The sequence below is a fragment of the Talpa occidentalis genome, unplaced genomic scaffold (genome assembly GCF_014898055.3).
Source record: "Talpa occidentalis isolate TD23 unplaced genomic scaffold, MPIMG_talOcc4v2.1 talOcc4.10, whole genome shotgun sequence".
In the NCBI taxonomy this organism is placed as follows: domain Eukaryota; kingdom Metazoa; phylum Chordata; class Mammalia; order Eulipotyphla; family Talpidae; genus Talpa; species Talpa occidentalis.
Window position 1 is genome coordinate 24,350,288 of NW_023600993.1, and position 14,984 is coordinate 24,365,271.

Sequence of the window (14,984 nt, forward strand, 5' to 3'; positions counted from 1 at the left end):
GTGGGATAAACAGTGGCCGGTTTCTGCCAACATTTATGGAAATAAGGTTTTTAAGTTTTAAATGTGAGCTGTAAACCTAAGCTACTTGGGTTTAAAAAAAAATTCAATACTTAAACTGTGGGGAGAAGGTGGATGGATGCCAGAGAAAACATTCTCGTTTAATAGTGTTTGCACATGGAACTGTAACACAGTTTGTAGCGAGGCACTGAGAAAAACCCACAACTAATCCTTCATCGCAGCTGTCTGAACTCTTGATCATCTGCCATCCCCCAAACAGCGACTTCTTTTTTCTGGTGAGTCCAGGCTTGAATGACCTAGTGTGGGGAGTTTAGACTATATACAAGAGAGGGAGTAGGGAAGGAAAGGAACCTTAAATAAGCCTCAGCCAAAGGTTTTGTGCATTGGACTTCCTGTGCCCGCAGCCAGGCAAGGCCGTGCTCCAACCTATCCCTGTGGCATCTCCTTGAGAGGGATGTTACCATGATAGTCCGGCTCTGCCTTCACTGGCTCTCCCCTCCCTCAGAAAGAGTTGTCAGGAGCAGCTGGGGTTTGTGCCGCAGTGGAGTGTCTCTTTCTAGCGGACATATGAGCCACCATAGCCTAGTATCCAACCCTCCCCCAGCCCCACCCCCAAACACTGTATCTGGCTTGGGTGGCATGTTGAGTGCATGAGTGAGTTGGCTCACCAACCTCTTGGAGATGCAAGGGTAAGATCCTAGTGCCTCTCATTCCAAGAAAAAGAATAAGAAGGGATTAAACAATTTGGCCAACAGTTATGAGATGGATCCCAGACTTTTATGGCCCACTTTGGGATGGTGGTCAGTAGGCCGGACATTGCATGCCGCTGCTGAGGTCTTTTTTTAACCTTCCCATTGGGGTTAGGAGAGTGTGTATAATCTCACACTTATGGTACATTAGAACTTGAACACAAGATTTTAAAAATCACGCTAAATGCTTGATTTTTCATATTTGCTACTGTTCTCTTTCTGTTCTCCCTGGATGGGAATGTCTGGAACCACACCCAGTCATTCTAGGATGCATGTTGGGATGAGCTCTGTTTTCTCAGGTCTGTGAGATTTCTGACATTCACTTAACAGAGCAGAGCCTTCCTGAAGACTCCCAGACCACATGTGGCAAGGGTAGCTGTGTGCTGGCTGGAGCCTTTCAGGGGCCAGAGGCCCATTCCTTTCCCCAGGAAGATTCTCTTTCAGGGAGCTCATGAATCCTACTAGGAAAAACATTTGGAATCCAGTACTTGCTTTGATTCTGATGAGGTGGCGGCTGGCTGCCAACTTATGATAAGTGACAGAATATTTACTGTTTCAAATAAGGACCCAAACATCTTCAGGCATGACTGCCAACCGCTCCCCTGCTTTATGTGTGTCACTGCAGAGCAAGGGAGGAGAATGAGGGAAGAGTGGGAGGCAGGTGCAAAGAGCAAGGAACCAGCCTTTGCAAAAATAAAGACCCACGGTATGGGGAGTTCAAACATCAATTATTTGAAGGAATGGAAGACCCAGGGGTTTTGTGGATATCAGCCCAGGAATTCCAGTGGACACAGTGGGCAAGTGTGGATCGAGAAGCAGAGGGGTAGTGACTGAAAGTTTGAGTGTTGATGGATGTCTTAAGTCTGGGTCTCATGAAGTAAAGCCTTGTGCAAGTGTTGGAATATACCCAAGAGAAAGGCTGTGAGGAAAGCAGGAAGCTGCTAGCAAGAATAAGGTCTTGGAGGCCAGCCTTGAGCAGATCCCACAGGGAGCTCAGGAGCATGTATTAATTACACACATGGTGGTCCCACCTTGAGGCAAGGAGGCCTTTTGTATGCCCATGTCAGCGACTGTAGGCTGCCCTATTGGGGCAGAGGGTGGGACTAGCCCCCTGTGAATGAATTCCCATTAGGCTGAAGGCAATCTCTGGGTAGAGAAGGGCATGCTTTCACTTTATAAGCATTTTAGCAGCCAGTGTGGCAGGTACAGGATGGGTTCCTCTGTAGTAACAGGGATCTGAGCAGGCCCTAATGGTGCATGACCCTGGATGACGTGAAAGCCCTGGGCTCCGGTGTATATGGAAGCAAAACAGGACAGAATTCTGATGGGATGGTTTCTGAGCTGGACCACTCCATTTCCCCCTAAGATCTCCTTTCTAGACTGACCGGGGCAGAAGGGGCCTGACCTCTATGGTTGACCTTGTCTGGACTTCCTCCCTCATATCCCATGTAGGCAAGAGATTGCAGGGTGAGTGAGGAGGTCTAGGTCTTGAAAATCCCTGCACGCCCCAGGTCACAGAGGACAGTGGCAGCATGCTTGAGGTCAGGCAGCCATGCCTTTTCTATTGCTAAAGCTCTTGGCCGGTTTCCTGATAGCCCTCCACCATCTACTGATGGTCTCTGAGCCCTTTCCACACTCTTGTGACATTCCTGCATCGGACCCCATTTAATTACTCCTCTCAGAGTCCTTCAGAAAAGGAGGTAATCAGTGGTAGTTTTTTAGGCTAGTCCTTCTCAAACTTCACCAGGCACACCCACCCCCAGGCACCTTAAACTAGAGTCTACACAGCCTAAGCCAGCAGACTCTGTGATGGTGGTGGTGGTTGGCGGTAGGGTGCTGCTGATGTTCATTTAAAACAAGTTCCCGAGAAGTACTGGTGCTTCTGGCCCGGGGAACCACACTTTGCATAGTGAGGGCCTGTGCCTTCTGGTCTAGCGAGGCCATGGTCTCTGGCTGTGGTGAGTAGGGGAAGGCGGGGACAGGCTCCGTAGACTTGCCTGAAATCTTGCTTCAAGAGGAGCTGAGAGTTGGCTGAGAGTTGGGCTTAGAGAGGGCAGTCTTAGACACAGCAGGTATTCAGACACTATTTTCAAGATTCCTAGAGCATCACTTTTTAAAAAACATCGTGATATAACCCAGATATAAAATACAGTACATTAAGCAGCTGTTAGGGGAAATAATTATTTATTTTAAATATCTCAGAAGCTTTGTGTTAATGGATAACCCCCCTCCCAACTTTTAGGATTGTTAATTATTCACCAGTGTCTCCAAAAACATGCGTAATGACATGCAATTTAGGTTTACAGTGTTTTAATCATTCCCTTTCTATATAAATTTTTAGATCCTATAACATTAATTTAGAGGAACCCAAACCAATAAAAACTTAAATGTATTGGATTTATTTTGTAGTTCATGTCTACAAAATAATACATTTACATGTATTAATATATTTGTAAAAATTAATACATATGTATTAATATTACCTATTTTTGTGTTGGTATTAAGTGAATATTCTTGGGTTATTACACAATAATAACTGAATAACATGACCCCAATGTTGAGCTGGAGATTATTTTATATAGTTAAAAATAGAAAAGTTATCTTGTAAAAGATTAGAAAAGAATCTCACTTATAAATATATACAGTCTCTGGCTTTTATTCTGTTGTGTTTTGCTTTGGCTACAAGCAGAAGACATTTCATTCCTATTCTAGATTTCATCTGATGTACAAGTATTCCAGTTGGTACCTTCAGGCCTTCATTTTACCTAGCTATGGGGACTTAGGTCTTTATGATACTATACAGCCTTCATAACTATTTAGCCTGTTATTTTTCCAAAGCTTGCACCAAAAGGAGGTGGCAGGGTAGAAGACAGGTTGTGAAAATTCTTTCCTTCCATAGGTGAAACAAATTTTCTTATAAAGATCGGGATTTCTCTTGGGCCACACAAAAACACTTGGGAACTCATATGCTCACAACATAAATGTATTGCCTTCATCAATTTTTATCACCAAAAACTTTCTAAGAAGGTGATTCAAATGTGAAAAATATAACGTATTTTGTGTTTGTGCCAATACATAGGTGACCACTGGGATGGCATTTTTGACAGCTTCAGATGCCCCCAGAGGTGCTTGCAGCAATGCCTGCCTTCCTGCTAGACCACCTGGCCTGGGCTGCTCGTTGTCTGTGCCTCTAGCACTTCAGCTGGCCCCAAAGCTCACAGTTTCCGTTCCGATGCACAGCATGCATAAGAATGACCTAGAAGGCTGGTTAAAACACGAACATCTGGGCCCCGCCCAGCAAGCCCCAAGCTTCTTCGTGAGTCTGGCGGGGACCTAGAGAATGTGCATCTCCAGCAAGTTCACAGGTGATGTTGACACTGCTGGTCTGAGGCCCAAGCTTTGAGAGCCGTTGTCCTAAGCAATATTTGCTGATGATCTAGATCTTAGGAACTGGCTTGCTCAATAGGCTGAGTCCTGAACTCATGCCTTATTCATAGTGCTCACCATTTCCACAATAGAGTGAAGAACAGATTGGCAGAGATCATTTCATATTCCTTTTTAGTTCCTGTTTCTCGGTCAAGTAGGTACCCATACTGGACCTCCTCGTCCTTGGCTTTCTTACAGCATTTTTCTCCTCCCATGTCATTCCCTCTTAATGGAGTTCAGAGAAATGGTTAATCCTGAGAGAGGAAACCAGAACTGAATTTTGTTAGTCCTGGCAAAATTTCTAAGACATTCCTAGGCACAGACTGGTCAAGGACAAGTAGCCCACTGCTTCCGAGAGGAAATGGTGCTTACCAGTACAAAGCTAACCTTGTTTTTTAAAAACGATGGGCTGTGCCACAGAATGGAGGGAACAGAGGTGGATGTGTGTCCTGCCACTCCTCACTCCCATACCCCCAATGTAAAGTCAATCTTCAATTTCAATTTCAACAAACAATTAAAAAGAAACCTCAAAGCTCCTAGACTATATCCTGTCCTTGGCTCATCTGTCCTCAGCAACATCACAACATTAGAAGGAAATAACTCATTATTCTTTTCTATCCCACTCCCAGGAGTTAAATATCTATATCCTAAATAACACTGTTCTCATATGCTCAGTTTATCACCTCTATTTTTAAATGTTCAGGTTGCAGAGTTGGTCATTTTCTTTCTTAAAAAGGGTGGGTGGGGGGAAGGTGAAGCAAGAGGCGACTTGTGACCTCACACTGGAATCAAGGCCCAAGCACAGGTCTGGGGTTAGTGCAATGCATTACAGGGCAGCCAGCTGAGGCCCTGACCTGTGTGACGAGGCCAAGGCCTTCCTGCCCTGCCAGATGCCTCCCGAGACACTTCTCAGCCTGTAAAACAAAGACCTGAGAAAGAAAAAGATGAGTCCTCCTCCACCTGTTTCATGCGCTAGTGAATGATCAGTGTTTATCAATACTGTGTCACAGTTTACTTTCTTCCCAAGTGGCTTTGGGAGAGCACACGCCGAAGGTGGCTAGACTTTCTCCATCTCAATCTGCTGGTGGTAGTGCCGAGCCTGCCGCTGGCCGACGTTCAGCTTGTAGACGGAGCTCTTGTGCTGGCACCTGCGGTAGCCCCATACGGCCCCCACACCCGCCAGGAGCAGCAGCAGGCACAGGACAGTGATGATGGTGGCGATGATGGGGCCTCTGCTGAGGTTGGGACACTCGTCCCCGACGCACGGCTCCAGGGTTGGGAGAAGCTCCTCACCCGCACGTGGACCAGGACCTTCCTGTTCCAAGAAGTCCTCAGACAACAGGTAGGGGAAACTATCCTGGGCCTCAGGCACAGTGGTTTCCAGTGGAGTGTGGGTGGCCGCTGTGACTGTCGAGAGAATGTGGTTAGGCGTCTGCTGGGCAGTTGTTGCTGTCTCCTGGGTAGAGCTGGTGAGTTCAGAGGGCAGGGTGACCCTGGGAGACTCGTCTGTGGCAAATCTCCAAGGAACAGTTGATTGGTAGCTGGTCAAGTCACCATCCCCCTTACTGGGGACCTCAGTTTCCGACCCATTCATGGGAGTGAGAGCCAAAGCTTCTACATCTAGTGTCTGAGACGGAAGAAGTGCATCATGGGTCATGTCTTCACTTGGTGCGAGGGTGGTGCTCCTGGGCTTCTTCACTTTCACCAGAATGGGCTGATTGGGAGTAACCAAAGTACTTTCTTCCAGTCTTACTGACCCATCTCCCTTGTCCTCACCATCCTCCTCTTCGGCTTCTATCTTCCTCCAAATTCCATCGGTCACAGGGTAGCCATCTAGCCAGGACTCGTCGCTGCTGCTCACCATTGAGTCCCCTGTCTTGCTGTCGTTTCTGCCCACTAAGGGCCCCGATGGGCTGTTGGTGTGGCTGTACATCACCTTGGTCTCAGGCTCACCTGGGGCTAGTGTGATGCCGCTGTGGTTGTCTCCAGCAGAAAACTGCTTTTTGGTGTCATCATCTGTCTCCTTTTCAAACTCAGACTTGTGGAAAGTCTCAGCAGGAAACCAGAACAAGTACTTCTGGTTGAGCCAAGATCCGGGGGGATCTGTGGGGACACTGCTTCCAGCACTGGGCAAGCCTGTAGTCGGCACAATGGCTGTATCCCAGGATGTGTTATCTCCCCCCACAGAAATGGAGACCAGACGGTCCTGTTTTGGGGCCTCCTCAGAAGCCTCTCCCTGTCCCCTGTCCTCCTCCACCTCTGTCCGGGAGTCCTCCATGAGCTCCCTGAATGACACAGATCTGTCATCAGGAAAATTATCCTCATAGTCTATGTGTGCCTCAGCCTCATCTGGAAGGAAAGAAGAAAAAGCCTCATTAGATCCAAGGTCACAGAGCCAGTGTAGAACACATACAAGGGGGATAAAATGTCCAAAGACAGGAGGAGATGAAATAAGGCTGTCATTCTCAGATGATAGGACTGTGTCGTGAATAAGTCCAAGGAATCTACATAGAACCATTACAATTTATATGTGAATTTAGAAGAGGAAAGGGGGGGAAAGAGGGGGAGGACATGGGGAAAGGGGTGCATTTATCAAGGACACTGGATCTACAGTCAATAGAAAACACTGTGTTTCTAGACACCAGCAATAAACAGGAAAGGGAGCAATCTCAAGAGACGCCATTTGCCATAAAAAAATATAAAAAATTGGGCCTCCCCGGGGGCGCAGCGGTTGAGCACTGGGTTGCGAAGCTGCCCGCAGCCTCTGCAGCGCTGGTTCGATTTCCGGCTGCTCCCCGGCCACCGGAGGAGGGTCCCATATGGCGCGCAGACCTCTCCTGCCGCCCGCCGCTCCCCTCAGCAGTGTACTTCGGTCCTTCTGCCTGCTCTGCTCCCCGCTCTGGCTCTGGTGAATTCTCTCACCCTCCCACGCTTCTGACTGTACCCAGTGCTTGTATAAATAAATAAATAAATCTTAAAATATGTATATATATAAAATTAAATGCTTTGGAATAAATCTAACAAAAGATGTGCAAGGTCTCTACATGGAATGGTACAAAACATTGCTGAAGAAAATTAAAGGAGACCTAAATAAAGGAAGGGAACTACCATGTTTGTGTAATGGCAGGTTTAAATTTGTCAATTCTGTCCAGATTGACCATTACAGCTTGAATACATTCCTAAAAAAATTTCAGCAAGAGACATAGCAGATGCTAAAATTTATGGAAATACAAAAGGCCAAGAATAGATCATCTTGAGAAAAGAAAATAGAGCTGGGGGATGCACATTACAAGAGTTCAAGATTTACTGCAAACTGGAGTGCTTTTTAGGACTGTGGTACTGGCACAAGGACAGCTAAATGGATTACATGAGCAGGAAGAACTCCTGTTCATCAAAAGCCATAATGAAAGGAATTAAAATGCAAGCCCAAGGTTGAAGGTATTTGCAACACCTATCACCTCCAAAGCGTTTGTATCCAGAATTTATGAAGGACACCTGCAAATTAGTAATAAATAGGCAGAGAAGCCACAGAAATTTGGCAAGATAGTTGAATTGGTACACAAAAATGGATATTAAAATAATGGTCAAACACATGTATAGATGCTCAATCTCATTAGCAATGGGGAAATGCTAACAGCAGTCATAATGAGGTACCATTAGATTGCACCAGAATGGCGAAAATCAAACAGATTGACATCTAGCATGAACAAGCATGTGCAGCACTGCTGGTGGGAGTGTGAATGGGAACAACCGCTATGGAAAACTAACTGGGCGTTGCTACTAAAACCGAACATATGCAAGCTTCCTGGCACAGCAATCCCATCCCTAAATATATACACAACAGTAATGTGTGCACATGGGCACCAAATGACAGGCAGGAGAATGTTCGTGATAACTCCAAACTGGAAACAATTCAAAAGTCTATTAACTGCAGAACTGAGCCATAAAGTGTTGTTTATTATTCAGTGAAAATCTGCACATCAATGGGGATGTACCAACCGCAGCTTCCCACATGGCATAGATGAGCTTCACAGCCATGCTATTGAGCAAAAGAAGCCAGGCACAAAAGAGCACACTCTGTGATGCTACTTCTATGAAATTCAAAAACAAGCAAAAGTCAGGATGAGGGTGATACATGGGTAGGAGGGAAGGGATGGTGACAGCTGGAGCACAACAGGGTTTTGGGGGGACTGGCAAGGTTCTACCTCTTGACCTGTGTGATCACAAATTTTTTTTTTTTATAATTTCTTGACCTGTTGTTTTCTGATTCGTACATATAATTAAGTAAAAACGTATCCTTGAAAACACCAAGTTGGCTCTTTCTAAGACTCCTGAGCCTTTGATGCTGTGATGTACTCTGAGTCCAGCTGAGTAAGAAGGAACTGAGTTCTGTGAGCAGTGCTAGAAAATCATCAAACTTGAGATGGGGGCATGAGAACCCCTGATTTATGGCTGGTTAATCAGGAGTGAGGGAGGCCCAGAACTGGAGTAGTGGCAGTCCGTGGGACTAAGCCTTTGATCTGGGAGCTCTGCACTAACTCCAGGAAGTTAGCATTAGAACTGATTTGAATGTAGGACACCTACGTTTGGTGTGAGATGTGTTCTATGGGTAGAAAGATGCTCTCTCTCCCTTTCATGAGCCCCACCTCCCCAGACTTCACCTTGCAACCTAGAAAGCACAAAGATCTCCAGAACCAAGGTGTGGATGGAATGCTGAGGTGTCTTGTGGTGCATTCCCATATGCTTTCTGCAATGGAAGGTGTCTTACAACATAATTGAACTAGGGAGTATTTCTTTGTTGCCTCATTGCCACTCAAGACACCAAACCACCAGCAGTCCACAGATAGTTCTGTTCTATACAACGGAACTTTTCTGATTTCTGGTTGTTGCGTAAACTCTGCAACTGCATTCGTTTCCTTTCAGGTCATCAACTGTAGCTTATTGCCAGTTGTGTGTAAATAAGTTTGTTTGCCTTGAACTCAGCCAGCGTGATGAAAGGAAGCAACATTTGCAGTCTTGTGAAAATCTGTGCTCTGTGATGAGACAGCTGGTGGTGAATGGGTGTGCTCCCTCATTGTTCTCACAGCCCATCATCTTGTAACCCCCAGCAGATGCCAAGACTGATATGGTCGTGGGTCACTACAGTTCTATCCAAATAGCCAAGAGCTAGAAGGCAGGGGTGTGTGAGTGCAGGGGTACACAAAAGGTTCTAGCACTTCTGAGTATTTGTTGCCTTGACATGTTCCTATAAACCGATGTCCTAGCTTCTTCCCTGTGTCTTCTCACCACACCACAATTTTTATCTCTGTCAGGTCCAGGTCTATGTGCTTCTTTGTTCTTGCTCCTGACTGCCCTTCCCTTTGCTCTGCGTTCTCCTTCTGCCTCATCACTTACATTTCAGGCCACCTGTGCATGTATCGGGGCCATAAGCAAAAAGCATCTTATCATCAGGGTAGACTATCCGCCACACTTGAAAATATCTAAGTGTTCCAGTCAAAACTGCATCACATCATATTTTCAGTCCTCTATGCCTTCAAAATGAGGAAACTCCACAATGAAAAAAATGCAATAAAAAAACCACAACCAGACTTATTAAATATGAATTTTTCAACTGAGGAATCTAAAGTGCATTTAGGAGGAGATTTTTCCAACAGCAGCCTGTCACAGAAGAAATATATTTTAACAAATTTCAAAAACTAGTTACCAAGAGGAGAAACAGAAGATTTTGGAGCAGAGCAGAGAAGGGCAGTTCCTAACACACACCTTCACTTCAAAAATTATACTGGAGTGACAACAGATCTCAGAAAGATGCAAAGTGGTGGAGAGAAACAAACAAATAACCAGCAGGGCTAATTCCTCTTGATGGAATCCAAAATGCTAGAACTTCACATTGTATAGCTCACATACACCTTGACTTCACATCATTTCTTTCTTTTTTTAAAGATTTATATATGTATGCATACAAGAATGGGGTTACAGGCCAGAGGTGTGGGGGGTGAGAGGATTCATCAGAGACAGAGTGGGGAACAGAACAGGCAGACTGACTGAAACACACTGCTGAGGGGAGCAGCAGGTGAGTCAGGAGAGGTCTGCTGCGCCATGTGGGTAGCTCCCTGACCAGGGATCGAACTCATGCTGCAGTGGCTGTGGTTAGCTTCATAGGTTGTGTCTTAACCCCTTGCGCCACCAGGGAGCCCGACTTCACATCATTTCTTTTTTTTCTTTCTTTCTTTCTTTTTTTTTTTTTGTGGGACTCTCACCGGTGGCCTGGGAACGAACCGGCGCTGCAGAGGCTGTGGGCAGCCTCGCAGCCCAGGGCTCAACCACTGCGCAACCAGGGGAGGCCCGACTTCACATCATTTCTAAAGAGAAAGCAGAGTCTAGATATTTTTAAAGCAACAAAAGTAAAAGTACACACCACTTCAGCTACTGTTCCCTTTTTTTGATGAATGGAAGATACATGTAAAAAGCAAAGAACCTAATTAGGGACAAATAAGTAACAGAGAGAATTCTTTAAACAGAAATACCCAGAGAAGTTGAAAGTAAAAGAAAGAAAAAATATTATGAAAAGACTAACAAGCAAATAAAACTTCAAAGAAAAACATTACTAGTGATAAAGAGGGAACTTCCTCATAAAGATAAATGTTGCATTTCACCAGAAAGATATTAAATTATAAATTCAAGACTCAAGGCATGAATCTAAAATAGATGAACTAAAAGGAAAAAATAGATAAATCCACGGTCATAAAGAAATGTTTCAAATACCTATGTCATTAATTAGAACAAGTAGACAACATGGTAAGGATCAAAATCTGAACATGGTTAATCGATTTGATGTATTTGACATATATAGATCACATCCAACAACTGCAAAAATAACCATTCTTTTGAAGTACATATAGAATACTTTTACAAAAGAAATAAAAGAAATGCCGACAAATTTTAGAGAATTGAATCATACATGTTTTCAAGTCATAGTGAAAATTCCCACAGTATGGAAATTAATCCAAAAAATTCTAAATAAGTCATGGGCCAAAGGAGAAATTACAGCATAACTGACAGAATGATAATGACAATGAAAATATACTACATCAAAACTTGAGGTAAGCAGCAAAGAAAAAAGAATGAATTACAGCTTCATGGAACAACATGGACATGTCTCACAGATGTAACATTGGGCAAAGGAAGCCATATAGAAGAGTAATGCTCTCTGTGTCCACTGAAATAAAATTAAAGCAGGGAAAGTGCATCCATAGTTTGAGAAGTCTGGATAAAGTTTCTACTTCTGGATTCAAGGCCTAGACGGGAATACTAGGATGCTGGAGCTGTCTTACTTTTTGATCTGGCTGATGATTATAAGGGTGTGTAAATGGAATGATAATTCATTAAGCTCTATAACCTTTGATTTTTGAAACACTCTGTATTTATGCTACTCTTTAATAGGAATTTTAATCATCAAAAGTCCCGGGAAATCAATGAAGATGTCCCAGGAAAAACTGACACAGGATTTGGCTACAGAATATCAAGGATAGAGAAATAATTCAGCTGCTATCCAGGCAGATAAGGGAAATTAAACAGAAGAACAAATTGGGCCTGTCTAAATTTTTACCTCAATATTTAATAGTAGAAGACAAAAATAAAATGTCTATACTCTTTGAGGGAAAGGAAGTGTTACTGAAAAATGTTAGTATTTCTTAAGATGTCACTCAATTACAAAAAGAGTAGGCATTCATTCTTCTTAGGAAGGCTGTGCTTTGAAATATTTCAAGAATATTCTGATATTATATGTGTGCTACTTAAGTTGTAAAACAATGGCTGCTGACATTTCAATTAAGAATTCACAATCCAGAGGTGGATAGTGAGCATTCTCATTAGGCAATTCTTCCTATGCATGTGCCCACTATTAGTATTGCTATCATCTGTATCTTGATCAAAACTATAGCTTTGCTAATTAACACCCTGAATATCTGAAATGACTTTCTGGTGATGAAATCATTGGCCTGCTAACTACCATAAAAATTATTAGAAATGGGTTCTCATTGGTAAAATGAAAGGTATTCATGATATAGGGATTGGCCAAGAATATTCCAGAGATGTGGTAGAAGCTGGTGTGCTTGAGACTTAGACCCTAGTTTCCTTTGGGTGTAATGAGTTACTCACTGGAACAATGAGAACAGGAGCCGCTTGGGCTTGGTGTGACCCTGCAACAGGAACATTTACTTTTGGAGAGTTTGGGAAACCTGTATCCATGGCATAGAGTGTGTCAACTGGCATGTAGTGACACTCCATCATACGTGCTGAATGAACAAATGAGTGTGTGAAGAAGTGAGTAGTAGAAGCCAGTTTTATTTTTCTCTCTCCCTCTCCCATTCATTCCCTCACAACCACTATATTTTTCACAGAACCTAAGGATTACTTTTACTCTCGGAAGCTTGTTTTGATAAAGCTTGATTCAATCTAGGTATCATCGGCCAGAGCATTATTTCAATTTGCGGCAGTAGCAAAGAATGTTGAAGGACCTCTTAGTTCCAGGGCTGGGCATAATCAACATTTGCTAAATTCCTCCTCCTCCTCTGAAAGCAATCCCATGAGCTTAAATAGGCCAGGAAGTCAGAAGGGACCTGGACTATGGGCAGGAGATGAGCTGTGTTCTCCTTTACTCCTTCTTGAGCAGGAAACACTGGCCTAGACTATAAATGTTAGAGCTGAGGATGTGGGAAAGGTCAACTGACTCTGGCTGTGGGTAGACCTGCCTTAACCTGGACTCCTATGGTCAGTGTGAGTTGTGTGTGTGTGAACCTAGACCATCCCTTTTGGCAGCCCCCCAGGACCCTGAGTCAAGCTCTTCCTTTCTCCCCAGTTCACAGGTCAACGTGTTGGCTTAGAAGTAAGTTCTCACTATGCCACAATTCCCCCAAAACCTCAAATGAAGACAAGGACACCAACTATGAATAATCTAGTCATGAAAAAGTATCATAAGCCTGTTTTTCTTCTCATAAGTGGCAGTAGTTTATTACTCAACCAAAAGTTGAATTCTGTCCACAAGATGGAGAAGCCCAGCTCTCTGCCTGTTGAGGTGCTATTTCTCTCACCTCCCCTCTGCTTTCTTGAGTCTTCACCTCCTTAATCAGGTGTCATCCTGTTAGCTTCCTCCCCTCCCCCACACTCTCCCTGAAATCTGTGCTAAAATGACTGGGGGACTTCTGATTTAGACCAACACGTACAGGAAATACAAACATTGTGGATTTTCTCGGCAAAAATTAGGTCATTCGCTAGGGGGGTTATATTTAACTGTTCCTTTGGGGAAACAAGACCACAGATAGAACTCATGAGTAAATGGAGAAGCCTTGCCTGTGCTCTTGCTCACATTTATCAGGGTGAGACATGATCAGGGTTGGTTGAAGTACCTCAGGCCAGAGGCCAGAATCCTGGGCTCTCCCAGAGCTGCCACCAGTGTCTTATCTTTTTTTTTTTTTCCATCTTGTTGCATTTCTGGAAGCTCATACATAGCTACTTTTTTCCTCTGGTCTTGGCTACACAGCCTTTAAAAATAGCAATTTTAAAAAAGACAACCAGACAAGCCAGAAATAACCACTGGCTCAATGGACCTCTGAACAAATATGGCAATATTGACAAGGGAGTTCTAAATTCAGTTTCAGACTCATGGTTTCTTCTGTGAAGAATGGTAAGTCCAAAAGTTGGAGAAGAACAGAAAATGAAGTTAATTTAGGAAGACAAAAGAAAGGCTTTAGAAATGAGAAAAAAGACTAAAGGGACTTAGTGAGGGAACAATGGTTTGCCACCGAGCCTGGCACCGCCACCCTGATGCTTTGCTCTTAGTGAGGTTTAGAGGTGCCCGAGGGAGCTCAGAGACATGAAAAGAGACATGCTGGATTAGGTCCTGACTCTGCTTCTTTTTGGCTGTGGGGTGAAACTTTCTGGACCTCAGTTTTCCCATCTGCAAATCAGAGTTAGTCATTTTCTATTCTTAGGTTTGTGAAGATTAAATGAGATCTGACTTATGATGCTCCTGCCAGCAATTCATCTTTATTACCCCAACCATAGAAAACAGGATAGATAGCCTTGCCTGTAACTGGGGTCAGAGGTCACAGACCACTGAGTGCTGAAGACTGGTGATAGCAGAGGTGTTGAGGCAATGTGAGGCTAGGGTAGTGAGTGGTTAGACAGTCTGCCAAGATAACCACACAGGCTTCTTGGGAAGGCCACAAGTGGGACTCATGTGACACCACCTCTGGGGTCATGTCTGTGGCCAGAGGGTGGCCACTTGGGGATTGGGAGTCAGGAACTATTCTTAGGGTTTAAGTGGCCAGAAAGAAAACATGATCTTTAAGATGGATATAGACTGGGCATAATAAGAAGCCCAATGGAAATCAAAAAGAAACACAGAAGTTTGCTGCATGCATGCTCAGAAAGCAAAAGCATCAAGATCCTTCTTTCATTAGGGCAGCAACCAACTATAGTCAGATATGGAGACATCACGGAGGAGACATCCTGCAGCCCACCTGAGGATGGGGACCAAGAAGATATGTGGGTTGGGACAGAAGAATGGAAGACAACGTGGTAGACTCAGAGCTGGATTCTAGAATCCAAAGCTAGAGAAATATCAGTGCCCAAAGGGGAGAAGAAGGCAGTTAAATAAGTCCTCATGCACTTAAGTTAATAGTCAAGATCAACATTTCTGTGCTTAAGTGACACATCCCACCACTGCCACTGAGGTTGGACCTTAGTGTTGCAGTGAACCTGCAACCAGGCAGTGGGTACCCTCAGGCT

The 14,984-nt window shown here is 44.2% G+C and overlaps 1 protein-coding gene across 1 annotated transcript in view; it reads right to left on the reverse strand.

The window, feature by feature from the left end:
* Window positions 1-3,358: 3,358 nt before the first annotated feature.
* The window catches only part of SUSD5 (sushi domain containing 5), a 40,323-nt gene continuing 28,697 nt past the window's right edge, over window positions 3,359-14,984 (reverse strand). The window contains exon 5 of the mRNA XM_037501555.2: window positions 3,359-6,542. Coding sequence (XP_037357452.1) covers window positions 5,251-6,542 — 1,292 coding nt within the window. The 3' untranslated portion in view covers window positions 3,359-5,250. The remainder of the gene's footprint in view (window positions 6,543-14,984) is intronic.